This window comes from Pan troglodytes, chromosome 5, assembly GCF_028858775.2.
Source record: "Pan troglodytes isolate AG18354 chromosome 5, NHGRI_mPanTro3-v2.0_pri, whole genome shotgun sequence".
NCBI lineage: Eukaryota > Metazoa > Chordata > Mammalia > Primates > Hominidae > Pan > Pan troglodytes.
This window is the reverse complement of record NC_072403.2, coordinates 179259482-179281154: the sequence shown is the minus strand read 5'-3', so window position 1 is coordinate 179281154 and position 21673 is coordinate 179259482. Positions and strand designations below refer to the sequence as shown.

Sequence of the window (21673 nt, the reverse complement as noted above, 5' to 3'; positions counted from 1 at the left end):
CGTGTCATCCAAGGAATGACATGCGCTCACCCTGTGCCTCAAGTGACACAGATCATAGGAGATTCCAGCGGAACACTTGCAGCTGTGTTGAGTTCCTCAAACTACCACAAAACTCTTATGGTAAAACTTGTGAGAGGTGGAGATAAGAGAGGATGAGCCCTGTGATCGAATCCAAATATGAATTGTAAAATATGCCTTAATACTATCACCAGTAGCTGCAGCGCACAATGATAGAACAAAAAGAGAAGGGTTTTCTACTCATTTTCTAGTTGTTCCCTCAGTGGTGCATTTTAGCACTCCCCAAACTCCGTGTTTCTTTTGGATTTTATGAGCTGAGTCTGAATGTTATAAGTGACACACTCCTTTTCTTTTTCTTGCGAGACAGGGTTTTGCTCTGTTGCCCAGGCTGGAGTGCAGTGGTGCTATCTCGGCTCACTGCAACCTTGACCTCTTAGGCTCAAGCAATCCTCCCATCTCAGCCTCCCTAATAGCTAGAACTACAGGTTCACACCACCACACCCAGCTAATTTTTGAATTTTTTGTAGAGACAGGTCTCGCTATGTTGCACTAGCTGGTCTCAAACTTCTGGACTCAAGCGATCCACCTGCCTCAGCCTCTTAAGTGCTGGGATTACACACTTTTCAAGCATTTTCTCCGTACAATATTTTGTAAAAATTGAGAATAAGGAAAGACATTGCCCCTTTAAGCAAGGTGGTAAGGCAACATATAAAAACTACTCAATCCACAATAGTGAGTGCTTCCATTAATTACATTCTAAAGTTTTTGTTTAAAATGAATTGGGGGAGTACATTATGCTCTTCAAGATAATGAACGGAGAAAAACGCCCAATGATTGCTAGCCATCCCGATAATGTATTTACTCTATGTTGTGTTATTTTGTTTTTGCAGTAGGACCAAGTGATTAGAAAGGATATCACATAGTCAGTGACCAGCTGAGACTGAGTACGGACAGGGGAAGAAGCTAACTTAGACCTAAAGGGACCTGGGGTCAGGAGACATTTCTAGATAAGCCCCTCAGCCAGATAACATCAACCCATGACTCCCAATACCAATGCTGAAGAGGCCACAGAGGAGAGAGAATCTTGAAAACATTTTTAATATCTGAAAGTTCTTGTATTTCAAGAAGTGGAAAGTTTCTTGATATGTGTATGAAGGCCATGATTGAGATAGTGATACTGAGGGTGGGATGATACCACACTGAGGATGGGAGTTTTATTTCTTTTAAATCTTTCTGTAGGTATATCTCTGTGGATTCCTACCACTTCTAAACCATAGTTACAAGGCCATTCCTACCACTTGTGAGCATCATGCTCTTCCTAATAGCTCTATCGGAACCCTTTATTGCTCATGACCTTGTGTTCATATCATGCTATCTGATTATTCATCATTTTTCCTGGATCTGCTTGATATGAAATGTGGATACAGCTATGTTTGAAGAAACATGTTATAGGAAAAGAAACTCCGACCTCAGAATCTGAGGATTTGTATAATTTGGCCTTTACACAAAAGAATTATGTAATCTGGGGCAAGTCCCTTAATACAGTATTTGAACTTAATTTTATTGCCCCTTCTAGGTCTAAACTCTCAGCTGTGAGTACTAATTTGTGGCATGATGGTGAGGTGAAATGACAGAGGCTCATGGCACGTCATTGCAGAATATCCACTAGACTTTCACAAGTCACCAGTCATGGATTTCAGGATCTGACTGCTTGTCATCTTGGGAGACATCAGGATCTGACTGCTTGTCTTCATGGGAGACGTCAGGATCTGACCGCTTGTCTTCATGGGAGACGTCAGGTACAGCTTAACAATTAGCTAAGGGGTTCATCTGACAGACATCTCTAATTGCTGCTTTAGCTAAAATCCCCCATGAAAGACACAGGTTTACTGCATCATATGAACCTGTGGTAAATATTCTGTGACCTGATACTTACCCAGTCAGAGCTCTGTTAGACAGAACTAAATAGTTGCAAGAAAAATGAAAACTAATGCTCATAATATTAGTCTTGAAATACTACAAAATCATGGGACTTTTGAGTCATCAGTGAAAGTAAAAGCTTAATTCAACATGTTTCTATTCTGTTCCTTATTATTTTCTAATTCATTAACTGTAAACTAATCAACAACCTCCAGTGCCTAGCACTGTGCAGCCATTGCAAGGCTTAAAGACGAGTGTGAGATGTGGTCCCAGGTGCCTGAGAAGTCAGTGCATAGTGAAAGAGAGGAAGAGACTGTGCTAGGACAATTATCATGAGAACAGCACCAAAGGGGAAATCTGCCCCCATGATCCAATCATCTCCTACCAGGACCCTCCTCCAACATTGGGGATTACAATTCGACATGAGATTTGGGCGGGAACACAAATCCAAACCATATCATTGCTAACCCCCTGCTCACCACTCCTCCAGGTACTGAGTTCCTGAATGTATCCTCCGTCTACAGGAAAGAGGGGGCTCTGGTCCTGACTTGGCTTCCTCCTGTCTTTGCTGATGGAAGCTGGGTTTTGATGAGAAACTTCTCCTGGCATGCTAAGGTCTACTCACAGCAAATGTAAAGTCTTAGAGGTCGAAGGCCTTGATAACTGCCTTTCCTGACCTTGCACTGTTTCTAGTGAGTTTAATTTAATACAAAGCAAAACAAGTTTGATGATAGCCTCTGGCTGACTGCTGGAACCCACCACGCACAGGAATTCATGACTGAGTGACAGCAGGGGCACTTCCCTCATCACACATGATGTGCAGGCCACCCAGCGAGGCACTTCATCTCCAGGTTGACAGTTCCTGGCTGACTCGGGTCTGCCAACTGGAAGAGCGTCTGTAATTCTGTATTGTGGAACAGAAAACAATGTGCAGAAAACATTCTTTAAAACAGAAGTACAAAGTACTTGGAGGCACCTTTATCATATTCCACATCCTCAACTTTATTTGCTTTTTTCTTCTCTTCCATGGATCTTCCTATTTCTGCATCATGATGAGAGTGTTTTAATTTTTATAACTGAAGAGTACACTTTAGTATCTCATTTTAAATGATGGTGTTCCATACTTTTACTTCTTCTTCCAAAAAACAATTACAGAAATTTCTTCAAGTTCTAAGAAAAATACTGTGTCTTTCCTTTTCCCAGTATGTTCTCTATACCCATAGGTGTCCTTCAAATACTGCCTAAGACATTCCCTATTGAGAAGGCCCCGGCCAGTTAGCTGTTCCCGGTGCTCCTGCCTCCATGCTCACGGACTGTGGGTCCTGGCGGAATGTGGCTCCATGGACAGAGGGTCTCTGCTTCACATCCCGCTGCACCCCCAGGGCCGGAGAGGTGCTTGCATGGAGGAGCTATTCACAATACGTTTAGTTGAATGAACAAGCAAATGAATGAACAAAATATTGTTTAAAGTATCCATGTTACACCAAAAATATAATGCAATTTTCTGATGTCTTAAATCAAATTCTCCAGTGGCAATAAACATAACAAGAACTCACCTTTTTAAACCTAGTCTTTTTTTCACTGATAATGTGCTGTCACTTTTACTTCTCTTTATAGCTTCCTGTTGGAATGTCCACGTTGGAAGATCTACGTAGGGGTTTTCCATCATTTTAAGCTTAAAACACTATGTTTATGTTAACCCTGTTGAAATAAAACTGAAAAAAAAAGCTGTTTTTACTAACAAGCACATTTGCACATTTCATGTTTCAACAGTGTTGGAGTCCCAATACAATTATTCAACTTTCATTAAAATTTTATTTTGTAGGACTAAAATTTTTTCTATAACAATATAATTATGTTCAAAATGACTTCTTATACATGAAATGCTGATTTCATTAGTAACTCATTTCTTTGATGGTCTTCACATTGTAGAAATATTGAGGCTGCTAAAATTATTTTATTCCAAACTATACATGTAACTGCCTCATGGGTTCCTCCTGCTCACTGCACGAAGACCATGGCATTGCAGTAAAAAAAGAGTTTAATTGACACAAGGCCCCCGACGCCATGCGAGAGACAGAGTTATTCCTCAAATCAGTCTCACGGAAAGCTCAGAGGTGACGGGTTTTTCAAAGGTAGTTTGGTGGGAAGGGGTGGGGTAGCTAGGCCACGGGGGCTTGCTGCTGCCTGGGGGGTGCAGTCATGGGCATGTGGGAAAGGGTCCTCCTGTGTAGTCAGTCACTTCTGGGTGGGGTCACAGGAGCTGTTGCCAGGTTGAGGCTCCCATCCAGGTGGAGCCAGGCGGAGGCATCTGTGTCACACATGCAGAAAAACTTAAAACAATATCTCAAAAGGACAATCTTAGGTTCTACAACAGTGATGTTACCTGAGGAGTAACTGGGGAAGTTGCATTGTGACCTCCACAATCACTCATATCTACACCTTAGGAGAATTCAGACTCCTCCCCTCCCCCAGCCTGGTGGTCTCTCATTAGCTTTACAAAGGTTGTTGAGCTTTGGGGAAGGGCTATTATCATTTCAATTACAAACTATTTATCTCCCAAAGCTAGCCCAGCCTGAGCCCAGGAATAATTAAGGCAGCGTGAAAGCTAAAGGCCAGAAGGGAGCTGGCTAGATCAAGATCTCCCCCAGTCACAATTTTCTCACTGATTTAATTTTGCCAAGGTGGTTTCAGAAACTCAAACGTGCTCAGGACCATCACAGGCCTCGCAACTTCTAACTTCCAAGATTGTACATTGCCTCTGACCACTCCCAGCTTCTTTTTCTACAATGATTCCTTTTTTTTTTTTTTTTTTCGGAAATGACCATAGCTCCTTTCTCCTGAAGCTCAATTTCCCTGTGGCTGGAGGTGAAAATAAGACAAGAGAAATGAGGGGTTAGCAAGACCTGGACCTGGGAGGGAAGCCAGGTTTAGGAAAATCAGGTGTTTCTGCAGTAAGAGGAAACGGTGACATTACAGAGACGGAGGATGGTTTGGATATGAGAGCAAGACAAGAAAATGAAATGCAATGAACTTGTGAGAGTCGACAAGAAAGTTACTGACTGTGGTTGAAAAAAATGGGGAGCCCTTCCAGCTCGCTATAAATATCTCACAACTGGGTGTCAGTCCAAACTGCACCATTTGGTAAGCTCCCCGCTATTTTGCAGACCTTCGTCAAAGTGAAACATTTCACAGGGATTTGGGCCGTGAGAAGCATCCTGCCTAACCACCTGACCACAAGGTGGACAAAGGCCGACTGAGGAAACAGCACGCCTCTTATCATGTTCTTCTGGGAGAAAGTGCAAGGAGCACCACATTGCGCCCGAACAAGGGTCAGAAGTGCCTCATCATGGGAACATCTGCTCAATATCCTGCCGGGCGCACGCCATAGTGCCCATACCCCTCCTGCCCATACGTTTACGTTGCCCCAGCCTGTAAGCCCGCAGTGGGCACTGGCATTGGGCTGGTCCCCCACTTCTGTTGGCTTTATGCTGGACGTAAAGCCTGCATTTGCTGTCAAGCCACCCTCTTTCTATGTATGTGTCTTTCTTTAACCCTCGCCTTTCCTTCAAAATCTAACACTGGTCACACACAGTGGGCAGTCCCCTCTGCCCAACTGGACCTTCCCTGCCCAGAGCTTTCCCCATCCCTCAGCCCCTTAGCTGACTTCTCTTCACTCTCCTCTCTCCATGACACCTCTCTCATGACACCCACCTCCACTGCAGATGCACCTTCTAGCTAATTGTATCATATTGTTCTCTACAAGTCTGTTTCCACATTCGTCTTCCCCACTAGAACATAAGCCCCTTAAAGTCAGAGTGTGCTATTGTCAGAGGCATTTGAACCAGAGCAACTCCATCTTGAATAGGGGCTGGGGACAATAAGGCTGAGACCTACTGGACTGCATTCCCAGATGGTTAGGCATTCTTAGTCACAGGATGGGATAGGACGTCAGCACAAGGTACAGGCCGCAAAGACCTTGCTGATAAACGGATGTGGTAAAGAAGCTGGCCGAAACCTACCAAACCAAGATGGCAACAAAAGTGAGCTCTGCTCACCCTCAGTATTCATTATGCGCTCATTATAATGCATTAGCATGCTAAAAAGACACTCCCACCAGCACTGTGAGTTTACAAATGCCATGGCAACATCAGGAAGTTACCCCATATGGTCTAAAAAGGGGAGGAACCCTCAGTTTCAGGAATTATCCACCCCTTTTTCAGAAAAATCATGAATAATCCACCCCTTGTTTAGCATATAATCAAGAAATAATCATAAAAATAGCCAACTAGCAGGCCTTGGGCCTGCTCTGCCTATGGAGTAGCCATTCTTTACTTTCTTCATAAACTTGCTTTCACTTTACTCTATGAATTCATCATGAATACTTTCCTGCACAAGGTCCAAGAACCCTTTCTTGGGGTCCGGATCAGGACCGCTTTCTAGTAACACTATAAGCATTTGTATCCTCAGTATAAAATGAGTAACACTCATTGTGTTCTAAATTTGTTGAATAAATAAGAAAAGAGCTAAACTTTTCCCAAAAGGCAAAGTTAAAGAGGTCCGATCTTGGCCCTCAGTAGCCAGGAGGTCACCTCCCAGGCTTTAGGATATCATGCCCAATGGGGATGTCTTTGTTTGCCTGGGGACCCTCAGCCAGGCAGACAGTAATAATGTGGTTTAGGGTGGGGGCTTTGGTCCTGCAGCTGTAGCTCAGCCCCCAGAGCAGCTAGAGACTAAACACAGCCTCACGGATGGCCAGCTATGCCTGGATGAGGTACTCCAATAAAGACTCTGGATGAGGAGACCCAGGTGAGCTTACCAGTGTGGCAGTGGTCTGGGCACTGTCATCCATCGATACTGAGAAAGTAACACTGTCCTGACTCACAGCAAAAGGACAATGGGAGCCCCATGCTTACAATTTTCCTGGGCTCTGTCCCATGCACCTCTTCCCTTGGCTGATTTTAACCTGTGTCTTTTCACTGTAAAAAAAGATATAGCTATGAATGTAACAAATTCCTGTGAGTTCTGTGAGTCCTTCTAGAGGATTATCTAACCTGAGAGTGGTCTTGGGGACCTCCAAACTTTAAGTTAATGTCAGGCAGAAGGTGGTCTTGTGGGAATTGTACTGTCTCCCTAGACTTCACGGCAGGCTAACTTTGCAATAAGTAGCAGGAGAATCTAAGTCTGAGTATTCATTCAGTCTTTATGAATAACCATCTTTCTGATTATTGTAAGATATAACAGAAAAATTAGAAAGGAAAAATGCAGAGAATTAAATTTCTGTATCTGAGTCTGGTGGCACACACCTGTAGTCTTAAGTACTCAGAAGGATCCCTTGAGCCTAGGAGTTGGAGATTACAGTGAGCTATGATACTGCCACTGCACTCCAGTCTGGGCAACAGAACAAGACCTTGTCTCTAAAAAAACAAACAAACAAAAAACCTGTAAATGTATGTTTAAATGTATGTGTGGGTTTAAGCAATAATTCAGTTTTCATTTAAAGTTAGGCACACGTGTAAATAAAATATACAGCATAAAAATTGAAATGAACACAGAGAGGTTTCCTAAACAAGTAGAGTATTGAAGAAATAGTAGTAATGACTGAAAATAGTCTCTAGGAGTGATAAGGTTTAATAAATCAAGATCCCTAAGGGAGAAGCTCAAATACTATAACTTTAAAAGAGATGGTCTGAAAAACAATTCAATGTCTTTCAGAAGTGAAAAAGATGAATCAAAGTACTTTAAAAAGGGGCAGAAGTTTTTTAAAAGGAAAATACGTAATTATTAATGTTCACATGCCAGTTGAGCTAAAATATTTATAATTTAGGAAGTTATTGGTATAAACTGAAATCTGAAATTAAGGAGTAGCTTTTGAGGTCTGTTAAAGTTTTTAGTGTGTTGCAAGAAAGATATTTCAATCCATTTCTTTCCCGCATTTATGAAACTTTAATCACTAAAGAGTTGAATTTGCTGCCAGCTTTTCTGAGGGTCATTGTGTGCCTGACAACATTCGTCCAAATGAGACTAACTACAGCACCCACAGGTTAGTGTTGTGCTCTATCCTCTTGTTCCCCAGGAAACGTGTCGTAATGAGCATGCAACCAGAGATCCTCACTCATAGAAGGTGTCACTGTGCAGAGACTAATTGGGACATTTCCACAATTCCAGATGCTTGGAGGACTCTCCAAATTCACCTCCTTAGAAAACAAAGAGGCATGCGGACTTGTATGACATAGAAATGGGATGATATGTGGGCTGGTAGTCCCATTTTAAAAAATAATGGAATAATGAAAGCAAGAAGAATGCAAGTCAAATTACCTTGATATCATACAAATCACAGCCCTATGGGACTTGAAAAGGAGTGAAGCCTGACCCATTAGCCATAGGACTATAGGGAAGCTGTGAACCCAGTTCTGGTTGAAATTTGGGCTGGGAGGGTCCTGGTCCCACCACTTACCTGCCTGTGACCTTGAGCAAATTACCTAATCTTACCATGCCTCCATTTCTTTACTCATAAAATAGAGCTTAACATTGTATCTACTTCATCTCACTATTGTACGGTTCATTGAAATAACTTAGGCCAGCACTAACAATGACTGACACGCAATGAACATGCAGTATACTTTAGTAATAATAATTATTAAAGCCTTAAACTTGGATACTATAATTGAAGGCATCAAAACACCATAGAACGGATATTTAGTACAAAAGTGTTTTATCGCGTTAAGAGATAAAGAATAGTTTTTTTAAGCGTATGCATCAGAGAGGCTTAATAAATACTCTAGTAAAAGCATCAAGCTCTCACAACGCCCAGACATGGCGCTAAGTGCTTTACCTGTAATAGTACCTTGACTACTCAAAAGAACTCTTCAAGAAGGTGTTACCATCTTCACCTCTCAGGTGAAGAGCCTGGAGTTCAGAGAAGTTAATTTGCTTTCCCAAAACCACACTGCTAATAAATGGAGAAACAAAAATTATAGCTAAAGTTTACTTAACTCCAAAATTCAAACCAGGCTGAATGGAACCAAGATAAATTAGAGTCAACAGTGGGAGAGGACCAACTTAAATTAGAGTCAATGTGGGTAAGACCCATGATGAAGTAGGGTCACCAGTTGGTAAGGATCAAGATGAAGTAGGATCAAGAATGGTTAGGACTGAGATAAATTAGGATCATCAGTGGGTAAGAACCAAGATGCAGTAAGGTCAAAAGTGGGAAAAGATCAAGATGAAGTAGGGTCAATAGTGGGTAAGGACCAAGGTAAATTAGGGTCAACATTGGGTGAGAACCAAGTATAATAGGGTCATTGATGGGTAAGGACTGAGATGTATTAGGGTCACCAGAGGGTAATGATGACTGCACACGTTTATTCATCAAAGAAATGCTTGTTGATAATGCTGTGTGCCAGGCATTGTCTGTCACTAGCGACACATGGATATATGGAGTATGTCCCTGGCTGATGAACCTAACTTTCTAGTGGATTCTATGCATTTTTACAAGCCATTGATTTTTCCATGCTTCCAGGGCCCACTCCAGGCCCTGCTGGTCCAGATCCCAATCCAAGTGGTGTACTAGGTAGGAAAGACTCCAGCAGAGAAAATAAAATAAATTTGTATTTAACAAAACACAAGTACAAGTGAAACCATCGGCTATGGAATGAGCAGGTTGTCTCAAATCCCCTTTCAAGTTTAAGTGTGGGGACCACATCTGACCAGTGTGTAAAATCAAGCCCCATGCAGAAGGATCCCAGCAAGCGTCCTTTATGTATGAAAAGGAAGAAGAAAATTTCCCCATGAAACATATTCAAAGTAGAGAACAATCTTTTTGATTCCATTGTTATTTTAATTGTTTACAGACATAGGAGTCTTTGCATAATTAGACTTTTCCTTCTTTCATGACTGTGGATGCAAAGCCCTGGACCCCCAGACGTTGTAGGACATTACTCCTCAGCTTTGCAGCCCGGTGATGTGAAGCGAAACACCATTTCCCCTTTTTTATGGCGGAAGAAAACAGAACACAACTGCAAAGGGGCTTTTCCCTCCCCTGCTCATCCTCTTTCCCCAAATGAATTTTGGTTTGCTGTGGACTCTATTCTGCTGAGGAACTGTTCTTGTTGGGCAAATGTAGATCTTGTCTACTCTGTGGCAGGAAAAGGCCTCTTCTTTCATTTTGTAAGAAAGAGCACAGAGTTCCTCCTGTACCTGCTCCAGCTGTGCCTGCAGCCCCTCACGGCCGGGTGATGCCATTCCCAAACTGCTCAGCCCCCAGCACTGTGGTGGCCACAGCTGTGGGTGTCTTGCTGGGGCTGGAGTGTGGGCTGGGTCTGCTGGGCAACGCGGTGGCGCTGTGGACCTTCCTGTTCCGGGTCAGGGTGTGGAAGCCGTACGCTGTCTACCTGCTCAACCTGGCCCTGGCTGACCTGCTGTTGGCTGCGTGCCTGCCGTTCCTGGCCGCCTTCTACCTGAGCCTCCAGGCTTGGCATCCGGGCCGTGTGGGCTGCTGGGCCCTGCGCTTCCTGCTGGACCTCAGCCGCAGCGTGGGGATGGCCTTCCTGGCCGCCGTGGCTTTGGACCGGTACCTCCGTGTGGTCCACCCTCGGCTTAAGGTCAACCTGCTGTCTCCTCGGGCGGCCCTGGGGGTCTCGGGCCTCGTCTGGCTCCTGATGGTCGCCCTCACCTGCCCGGGCTTGCTCATCTCTGAGGCCGCCCAGAACTCCACCAGGTGCCACAGTTTCTACTCCAGGGCAGACGGCTCCTTCAGCATCATCTGGCAGGAAGCACTCTCCTGCCTTCAGTTTGTCCTCCCCTTTGGCCTCATCGTGTTCTGCAATGCAGGCATCATCAGGGCTCTCCAGAAAAGACTCCGGGAGCCTGAGAAACAGCCCAAGCTTCAGCGGGCCCAGGCACTGGTCACCTTGGTGGTGGTGCTGTTTGCTCTGTGCTTTCTGCCCTGCTTCCTGGCCAGAGTCCTGATGCACATCTTCCAGAATCTGGGGAGCTGCAGGGCCCTTTGTGTGGTGGCTCATACCTCGGATGTCACGGGCAGCCTCACCTACCTGCACAGTGTGCTCAACCCCGTGGTGTACTGCTTCTCCAGCCCCACCTTCAGGAGCTCCTATCGGAGGGTCTTCCACACCCTCCGAGGCAAAGGGCAGGCAGCAGAGCCCCCAGATTTCAACCCCAGAGACTCCTATTCCTGACAACAGCCAGCGTCCTCAACGCCCGTGTTTATGGAACTACCTGCGACCTAAATAATAATTACTCCTACTTTGGGATTCTGGAAGAAGAAGTCTTAAGACTGCAATACAAGGATCAGAGCATAAACATGGGCACAGTTGCTGCAGGTGTGGTCTTGTACTTTGTTGACCAGGATGGTCCTCTGTGATTTTACCTTGCAGAGTGGCAAATCAAAATGAACAAGCCAGAACCTCCTCCTACCCAACTATGATGCAGATTCAGTTGCTGAACTGAAAAGTCGGGCAGCTACTGCATCTCCACACTTGAAGAAATGTAATTTGCTAAATCAGTGAAGGAAGAGAAGAAAGCCGGGTGATGGCATCTTTCCAACTCTTACTTGGTCTCAGCGAGTCATTTTCATTTATTATGCTTCAGTTTTAAGTACAAAAAAAAACTATGTTTTCTTCTCACCTGCTGTGCAGACTGGGGATGACCGACATCAGAAAGTGCCCTGGTTCTAAAAAGAGACTCTGCTGTATATAAGGTACTGTCGTACATGCTAGCCTTTATTTGGAACATAACATTTTTGTTTTCATAAAATTTTGCTTCATTTTTCTAGATTATACATTATGTTAAGGAAAATGTAGTGAGTTCCCTAGTTTACTGTAAGAAACGCTTTCCTGATACGTTTCTGGAATTTGTCTCTAGAGCTGTTTTTTAAGTTTGAATGTCTAAAAGGCTTCTGAAATGTACTTTGCTTCCCCCGATGTGAAAAAAAGGTCACAGAACTTTATACCTCCTGAGAGAAGTGCACAATGTAAGCTATCACGTGGTGTTTGAAATGGTCATTTCCAACCCCGCTGGCACAGCTGGTGGACAATGGTGCTCGGGACATGCCAGGGCTCCATGGGCCATAGTGTGAAGGTGGGCAGGCGTCCAGCCCCAGCCTCTGGATGCCGTTACAACAGCTGCCATCTTTTCATCTCATTCCTTATAAATTGTATTCCAAAACTGAGTCTCACGATGATGATAAAAGATTTTCAAAGTCACTTTCCTTGTTGCCTTATCTCTCATTCTCTGCTCAAACCTAACAGTTTGCTTAGGGCCAAAAAGCAGTCAGCACCATGCCCAGAGGAGGCGGGAGGCCTGCCTTGTCACGACATGGGCCTCGTGAGCTGCCCCTCAGCCTCCCTGGAGCTGCACTCATGTTATTCGTGTGCAGAAACTATTCTTTATCTCCTAACACGATAAAACACTTTTGTACTAAATATCAGTTCTGTGGTGTTTTGATGCCTTCAATTATCCCACAGGGGTAGTCCCAAGCTTTCTGTCAAATTCGAGGTCAAAAATGATGGCTCTAGGCAACAGAAAATGGCAAGTCTCCCATCTGCAGAGCTGACAGCCTGCCAGGGAGGTTCCTTATCAGAACCAAATTTGAAATGTGGGAGTGGGTTCCGCCTGTTCTGCTAAGGAAGGATGTAAAAATCTGCCCAATGAAAGGAGTATAATTTGGAATTCTACCAGCATTACTTTGCTACTGTCTGAGGTTTTATTTCCTCCTAAGTGAATAGAATTTCAAAGGGCTAAGGAGGGAACAGTGACCAGATAGTTGTGAAATGTCTGAATAAAATTCTTTAATGTGGACTCATTCTACACTGTGCCTGTTTTCTTCCCTTGAAACAGAAAAGAAATATCTTCATTTTTCTTCCCCTGATCTTAATGCATATATAATTTTAAGTGCTGCTTTGAAAAACCTAACATTTAACAGAATCATTTTTCATATATAATAAATGCCCCATAAGGATTCTTTGCACGGTTACACAATAGTCGACACTATGGGTGTTTCTTAACTGTTTTTCTGCTGTTGGATGTTGAGATCCATAACTCTCTGCACAGGTGGAATCCACACAGTGAAGTGGCATGGTCCCCTGACAGATGCCCTGTAGGAATAGACCCCCACAGGTGGGGACAGATGCCCTGTAGGAATAGACCCCCACAGGTGGGGACAGATGCCCTGTAGGAATAGGCTCCCACTGGAGGGATACAGCCCACCCCTCCACTCACAGGAAAAGCTCTGCAGTCCAGCACTGTGCGCGGGGATGTCATGGGGCTACAGACTCTCCCAAACCCCGTGATCTATGGCTTTTTCCCTGGGAATGCACTGTCTTTTCTCCAGGATGCCACAACTTTCTGTACACTCTGCCTTCCCTGTGTGCATTTTTAGCCTGGCAAAATCCGCCTATATCTGGGGTGGTCTCAGCTCCACACCGCTGTCTCTCGAGTTCTTTCTGACATCTCCTGGGTGGAGCTGGCAGCCCTCCACTCTGCTCACAGGTGTGCCTGATGCAGCGCTGCAGGCCTGGGGGGTCCAGAGCTTTTAGGAAGCCCTGATACCTCGGCCAGCCCCGGGCGTTCCGGTTCAGTTGGCCTTGGGAGGAGCCTGGGCACTGGTAGGTCTGAAGTCCCCTCATTAATTCTATCAATGGGCAGTCAGGTCTAAGACTCACCGGGTGAGTGGCTCAGGGCCTGGGCAACAACATCCTGCCCCATCACTTCTTAGCTCTGTGACCTGGGACAAATCACTTCACTGCTCTCAACTTTCCCCTTCTGTAAAATGGGGATAGTAAAATGTACCTCATGGGATTATGGTGGGGATTAAGTAAAATAACACAAAACATTTAGCACAGTATGTCATAAGCATTCAGTAAATACTAATTTGCTGTTTTTAAGTGATCACACAATTCTATTTTCATTGCTTACTTCCCCAACCAGATTGTGGGGGCTTTGGGGACATAGTTTTTCCCTCTGTATTCTCAACACAGAACCTGGCGTGGGAAGGGTGTTTTATGAACTGGAAGTTGAAAAGTTCTGTTAAATCAAAGGTTGATTATCATTCTTCTTGTGTAGCAGATCCTTTTGGGATCTCCTATGGCTATTCTGTGTGCCTCATTTCACTTCTCACATCTATGAAATGGGACTTTTCTTGTCCCTTGGGAGGCTGAGGATCACGCGAGTGGCCCCCACCTCCAGGGATGTTTCTCACGTGTCCAGCCCCATCTCATCAAAGGAGCATCCACAGCACTGCACATAGATGGGGTTTCTTCTTCAAGGAGATGAGATAACAAGGGTCTTATTCTTCTCCACGTTATTGTCTCTGAATAAGGAAATGACTCAAAAGGGAAGTGTGGACAGACGGTGAATGGCGAGTGTCAGGACCACGACTGTTTTGCTGTCAACAGCAAGTTCCAGTTTCTTTTCTCCCGTGACTCACTTGCTGTGATGAGGCAGGGGCACCATCATGTCTGAGAGTCATGCAAATCGGCACCGTCAGAATTCTGGCAGATCCAGGAAAGACAGCCGGGAGCTTCAGTTTCCACGGGAGTGATGAATTTCTTGTCCATACGGAGGCAATGCTATCAGCTGGGAAACTCGTTAGTTGTTTCTCTTTCTAAAATCTACTGGGTGACAGCTAGAGAAAGCTCGTCCTCTGTCTTCTCATAATCATTTCTGCCAGTAATAAAATCAACACTTTCAGTTTATTTAAAGGTCAGGACAATAAAAGGACTCTGCATTTGCCTGTGGGCATGGCTGGGGACTGTGAAATGCATTTCGTGACTCTCAGGGGCTTCCAGAACATTCCACTAAGTACTTGTGAGGTCCTCAAATAATAGCCATCCTCATAATGCCTCTTTAGCGTGTGTGGTAAAAGACACATAAAATGTATCATTCTCATCATTTGTAAGTGCAATTCAGTGGCATTAAGTACATCACACTGCTGTGCAACCACCACCACCGGCGACCGCCAGAACTCTCCTCGGCTGGTAAAACTGAAACTCTGCCCCATTATATAGCAACCCCCTACTTCCGTTTCCCCGGCCCCTGTCAACAACCACTCTACTTTCTCTCGCTATGGATTTGACCACTCTATGTTCCTCCTATGACTGGAAACCTATAGGATTTTCCTTTTATGGCTAGATTATTCTACTTAGCATGATATCCTCAAGGCTCACCCATGTGACAGCATGTGTCAGAATTTCCTTTTTGTTGAAGGATGAATGATATTCCACTGCTTGCATATACCACATTTTGCTTATCCACTCATCCATGGGTTACATTCACCTTTTGGTTGTTGTAAATAGTGCTGTTGTGAACACAGGTGTACAAACATCTCTTGGAGACCTAGTTGAGTTCTTTTGCAGATATACCCAGGAGTGGAATTTCTGAATCATATGACAATTCAGTGTTTGATGTTTTGAGGAACTGCCATATTGTTTTCACAGCAGCTGCACTTTTTGCATTCCCAGCAGCAGCACTCAAGGGTTCCAGTTTCTTCATATCCTCACCAACACTTGTTCTTCTCCAGCTTGTTTGTCTGTTTTTATAGTAGCCATCCTAATGGGTGTGAAGTGGAAAAGTGCTTCTTTGAAAATCAGGAAATGCTTAGTATCTTCAGAAACTAAGAAGAAATCTCTGTAGCTGGAACCTGGACACTACAACCAGGCCGACAATAAGTGTATGATGTGGCCACACCACACTCTAGTCCATGAGCTCACAGGCCATTTCCATTTTTAAGTCTTCTTTGTCACTGAAATCGCAGGTTAGAGGACAAGTGTATCCAGGAATTCTGTCAGCATGACCGTGATCAGTGGCAGAGCGCCCTCGTGACAGCTCCATGTGCCATTGGATCATCTCCTCTCATGCCACCAAGCTCTGCAATTAGAACAGGAGCCTGAACCTCCCATTCCATCACACAGCTAAAGAGCAGCAGAGATAAGACTCAAACTAAAGGCCTACAGTCTTTAAGTCCAGGAAACTGCAGCATCTCCGCTCGTCTCATACTCCACATTTTGGTTTACGGTTCACTGGACTGGAAGCTTGTAGGCCCTCAGTTTGGGTCTTATCTCTGCTGCTCTTTAGCTGTGTGGTCTTGGGCACAACAACACATGATGTCTACTTTTTTATCTGAAAAAAATGAAGATAGTTGCACCTTCTTCAAGGGACTGTGGAGACGGCTGAACAAGCACACAAAAGTACCACTCAAAACCACCCAGGGGAATTCAGCTGCTTGCAGGCCAGACCCTGCCCGACATGCAGAGGAGTGATCAACGTTTCCCTCGGTGTAACTTAGAAGGCCACATTCTCCTCTCCACAAATGGCGCAAGATTTTTCAATAAAAGGGGGACCCTTAAAAAATATTGTGTGGTTTGTGGTGAGAAATCAAAAGTACAGTGAAAACAGGAGAGCGAAATATCTTCTCTTTTGTCTTCCTTGAGTAGCACCCTTTCTCCTGCCTTCCTCCCAGCATTGCAGCAATGCTGCTGTTACACAGAGAGCCCAGCCCTCTTGTTTTCTTCTTTCTCTGCAGGTAATGCTCCCTTACTCCTTCACTCTCTGACATTTCAAAACCCAGTTCAGCTAATGACCTTCCTTTACAAGAATGTGACAGGCACTCCTATACGGCCCTGGCTGTTTTATCTTCGCTTCCTCATAATCAGCCTGCTGTGATTTGAATGTCCTCTCCAAAACTCAAGGTGAAACTTAATTGTCATTCTAAGAGGGCAGGAGGTGAGGCCTTTAGGAAGTGATTAGGTCATGCAGCCCCACCCACATGAATAAATGGGTTAGTTATAGCAAGAATGGGTTGTTATAAACTGAGCCTGGCCCCTTGTGCTTTCTCTTTCACAAACACTTGCTTGCCCTTCTACTCTTCCATTCTGAGATAACATAGTAAGAAGGCCCTCACAAGATGCAGCTGCTGATCCTGGACTTCTCGGCCTCTAGAACCATGAGCTAAATCAACCTCCATTCTTTATAAATTACCCTGTCTGTGGTATTCAGTTGCAGCAAGAGAAAACTGACTCATACTCTGACACACTTTTCCATAAATCAGACACATGGTTCGAGAGTGTAGACCATCTACACTCACACACCCAGTGTGTGCCTGCTTCCATAAGCCAGCACAGCCAAAATGCAAAAAGCCCCAATGTAGTTGTATAATAAGTAGTTCTTGTTGACAAAACCTGTGAGGTAAGCAAGGAAGGTATCAATATCCTCATTTATAGATCAGAAAACTGATACTCCAAGAGGCTCAGGAGCTTGGCCAAGCCCACACGGCCACTAAACGACAAAACTGAGATGCAGTCCTAGATCTCCTGGAACTGCTCCAGCGCTCTTACGTTCTGGTCTCCTCTTGTCTTAGTCTCTTTGGGCTGCTCTAACACAACACTGTAGACTGGGTAATTTATAAATAACAAAAATGCATTGATTGAGGCTCTGGAGCCTGGGAAGTCCAAGATAAGGTGCCAGCAGATCCAGTGTCTGGTGAGGGCTGCTCTCAGCTTCAAAAATGGCACCATGTTGCTGTGCCCTCACATGGTGGAAAAGGCCAGGGAACTTCCTTGAGCCCTTTCTATAAGAGCAGTAGCCCCATTCATGAGGGCCCCATCCTCAGGACCTAATCAAAAAGCCCTACCTCTTAATACCACCACAGGTTGTTTTATTATTATTTTTTGAGACAGTTGTGTTCCGTTGCCCAGGCTGGAGTGCAATGGCGTGATCTCGGAATCTCGGCTCACTGCAACCTCCACCTCTGGGATTCTCATACCTCAGCCTCCCAAGTAACTGGGATTACAGGTGTGCACCATCATGCCTGGGTAATTTTTGTATTTTTAGTTGAGATGGAGTTTTCGCTATGTTGCCCAGATTGGTCTCAAACTCCTGGGCTCAAGTGATCCACCCACCTCGGCCTCCTGAAGTGCTGGGATTAGAGGCATGAGCCACCATGCCCAACCCTACCACCACGAGTTTAAACATGAATTTTGTGGGGAACACTAACCTTCAGACTGTAGCCCCCATTTTTCTCCTCCTTGCCACTTTTGTCTTTGGGCTTATTTTTGCTCACTTATATTTTGCTTTTCTTTATATCCAGAGGTGTACTGGCAAAACTGACTCTCTGTGGAAAAAGAAAAGCAGCAGCAGTTTTGACTTGTAGCATTTTCCAATTTCCAGTGTATATATACTCCCAGCATGGCTGATAATAAGCTACCAACAGTTTTAACAACTGGCTGTCCAAATTCCTGAATATTTCACAGCCGACTCTCCAGAACGTCACTGCCCATGCCCCCTTGTCTGCTGTGCCATCAGTCCCCAAGAGCTGTGTGTCTGCCGCTCTCGACCTGCTGTCACCCATGCAGAATAGAAGGCTAGGACAGAACTGAAATATATTAAAGCCATCCAAAGGAGAATTTCCTGCATACCCCAATAGAAAAACATCTACAAGTGTTGGCAAGGAGAACAGATGCTGAGCTTGGGCTCGGGAAGGTGCTGGAAGCCTGTGGTCCTGGCCAGCGTTTGACCCTGGCAGCACGCTTGCTTGCTGTCAACTCAAATGCATCACCTGCACCTGGTGGAAACTTGCAGAAACATCTTACCATGAAGTCTCTTCTTAAAGGCCACCAAACGGTCACCAAATCCAGGCGCCCAGAAGAAACTCAGTGAAATGCTTCACAGCATGATCATGTAGTAACTGTAGGAGGACAAAGACAAGGCCTTTAATTTCCAAAGAACTAAAACAAGGCAAGAGGCTGAGGTAGATGGTGCATGAAGCCAGACATCCTTGGGTTAAAATTCCAGGTTCTCCATGTGTCACTTGTAACTTACACCCTCCGGCAAGTCACATAACCACCTTGTTTCCGTGTCTATAAAAAGGAGGTCATACTAATCTGTACCCAGTAAGGTTCTTGGAAACGTTGAATTGCTAAAGCAGCCTCCTTCAATGTGAGTTCATGCCAACGCTTGTCCTTGGAGATGCCCCACAGGAAAGTTCCATGATGAAGTATGTTTGGGAAACATTGCATTCTGTACCCTCAATCGATCAGACTCTCTTTTTGTAATGAGTGAATAAAACAGCAATGCATCTACAGATATGGGAACTTAAGATTATTTTTGGAGAGTATTTTAAATGAAAAGAAAACTTACATATGTAAGAGTTAGCAACCAAGAAGTGCTAGAGGATTTCTCTTTTATAGATTTTATTCCAAAAGTATACAATAACATGAAACAGTTCTGTTGTATTTAACATTCCAATAAAGGATAGCAGCATTAATATTGGGCCCAAACTACTTCTTGTTTCCTAAGTTAAACCAACTGAGTCCAACATGGTAGGAATTGTAGGAATTGGGGAAGAGGCTGGGTCTCCTCCACGGCTGATTAGCAGATGATAACCAGTTTCCACCCTGCCTACCCTGGCTTTCTTGCCTATAACCCATCTTCATCTTAAACACACATGGGATAAGTACTATCATTAATACCCATTTTACAGATAAGAAAACTGGAAATGTGAGAGTTGGAATAACTCACACAAACTCACACAACCAGCAAGGGACAAGACTAGGACTCAAATGCCAAATGTAGGCTCTAGGGGATGGCTCTGCCCTCTCTCCTATCTGCTGGTGAAACCTAGGGACTGCATTTCCCAGCAGCCACCTGCTTCCAAAAGTCATACAAGGACAAAAAAACTGAGTTTGCCAAGGAACTGAGTTGGGCCAAGACCACCAACTTTGTGTGTGTCAACCTCCTCCCCTGGGATGTGGCTGCCAGTTCAGGCTGTGGCCACTTGGAGCACATGAAGGAATCCTCTCTGTCAGCCCAGCTCAGCCCATGGAAAGGAGAACAAAATGCTCCCCACATCTTCAATCAAAAGTGACAGTTTTCTTAATGTGCCACTTTGAGTCAACAAGGGAATTGAGTTTTCCTTCTGTGACATTTCTTCTATCATTTTCACTTTACATCTCTAGCAGTTTCTGGAGACAAGAGTGGGAAGGAAATCAGCCCCAGAGAGTTTCCCTTTGCTCCTAGATGCCAAGGCAGCCCTTCCAGGCAAGAGGCATCTCTGTCTACAGAGGGAGAAGAGGGAGGAGGAGGAAGCAGGTGAGAGGGAAGGAGAGAAGGCATTAGATCCAGACATGCACTCTCTGTTAGGCCAAGAACACCTGCTTTCTCATCACAGACCTGGCAGCTAGGGTGGGGAGCAAGCTCCCGAGCTGGCGGCTGTGTATTGACCACTCAAATACCGTTCATTTCACAACCCTTTAACTGGCTGCCCAAGGCCTAAATTCAGCTGACTGACAGATTTTGATTGGCTCACAAATAATTTTAAAACGTTCACATTATATTTAGTGAATATATTAAAATTATATTATATCACCTACTTTCAAGTGAGGCTCTGCATTTTTAAAAGGCTAGATTTTCAGCTCTTCTTGAACACCAGAAGATTTGCAAGCCCTGGGCCCTCACTCTGCTCTGCATTGGCTGGACCGAGGAGCTGGCGCCCAGAAGTGGGGTGTGCTCACCCTTCTCTCATTCAGGTCCCTGCCTCGTCCCTGCAGGCATGTATGTGTGTGGACCACACCTCACTGGGTTTCAAACATAATTTTGGTGTCACTTCCTTGGGAAGTGTGATGCTTAATCTGATATGTGAACCTGGCTGGGCCGTGGTGCCGGATGGTCAGACGCAAGTCTAGACGCTGCTGCGGGGGTATGCGGAGGCTGTGATGAGCGCCTGTTCTCAGTTGACTCTGAGTAGAGCAGGTGACCCTCCGCAATGTGTGTGGGCCTCATCCAATCCCTTGGCTTTAAGAGCAAAAACCGCGGGTTCCTGGAGAAGGAATCCCGCCTGCATTCTGTAAGGTACAAACTGCGCTTGAGTTTCCCGCCTGCCAGCCTGCCCTGCGGGTCTCAGACTCGCCCGCCTCAAGCTTGGGCACCAATGCCTTTAAATAAATCCCTTAATCTACATGCACCGCTTGTGATTCTGCCTTCCTGGAGAGCCGCGGCTGACAGTCAGGAATGTGCTGTGCTCTCCAGTTCCCCAGAGGCAGCGATTTCGGGGATGGCTGGCGGTGCAGATTTTCAAAAGGTTTCCTTTTACCCCTTCATTTCCATTGTCACCACCTGCAGCTTCTCTCACCCTCGTGTGCTTTGTGCCTCTTACTTTCAGGCTTTCCTCTCCTCCCTCCCAGTGCCCCCCGCATTACACAGCACGGCGACCCCCAGACGGCCCTACTAAATCCCGCTGTGCTCTGCGGCCCCCAGAGCGGTGGCATGGGCTCTGCTCTACACCAAACCAAACAGTTCTCACGCAACACCACGCCAGTCGTATATTTCTATAGTGCTATTAAGAAATGAAAATTCACCAGATTTCCTATTGACCTCTGGACAGGGCCCAGAAACTCAAATTGCTCTATTAGCTATATACTTACATTATACTTTCTCCATTCAGCAAGATAAAAGCAGCCAACTCTTGCCACAAGCCTATCCCCACTTAACACACGCATGAAACAGAATCACCAATTCTGAGTGAAGTGCTTTTGCCATTTAAAACACACTAAAGATCTATTTAATAGTAGTGATTATTTTTAACTTTTTTAAGTACTAGCAAAAGAAACCCCCTTTAAACCTGAGCAGGCACTGGGGCCGGAACACACCGGACGTTTTAGAGCAGGAAACGTGTTCCCGGAACACGGCTCCTCTGCGCTGGGGGCAGCGCAGTGCGCAGGAGAAC

The 21673-nt window shown here is 45.0% G+C and overlaps 1 protein-coding gene and 1 long non-coding RNA gene across 2 annotated transcripts; one reads left to right on the top strand and one right to left on the bottom strand.

Moving 5' to 3' along the window:
- Positions 1-2727: 2727 nt before the first annotated feature.
- On the bottom strand, positions 2728-21618 carry LOC134810395 (uncharacterized). The gene is made up of 4 exons (XR_010158254.1): positions 21372-21618; positions 18543-18637; positions 3495-3653; positions 2728-2842 (listed from the first exon to the last, which is right to left on the bottom strand). It is a non-coding gene; the product is annotated as an uncharacterized LOC134810395 (long non-coding RNA).
- Positions 10027-12756, top strand: GPR31 (G protein-coupled receptor 31). The gene has a single exon (XM_527566.4). It carries the CDS (start codon positions 10176-10178, stop codon positions 11133-11135), a length of 960 nt encoding a protein of 319 aa, XP_527566.4. The 5' UTR covers positions 10027-10175; the 3' UTR covers positions 11136-12756.
- Positions 21619-21673: the final 55 nt, after the last annotated feature.

Excerpts from the sequence above, each read along its gene's own strand:
- GPR31 (XM_527566.4), top strand. The coding sequence starts at position 10,176 with ATGCCATTCCCAAACTGCTCAGCCCCCAGCACTGTGGTGGCCACAGCT.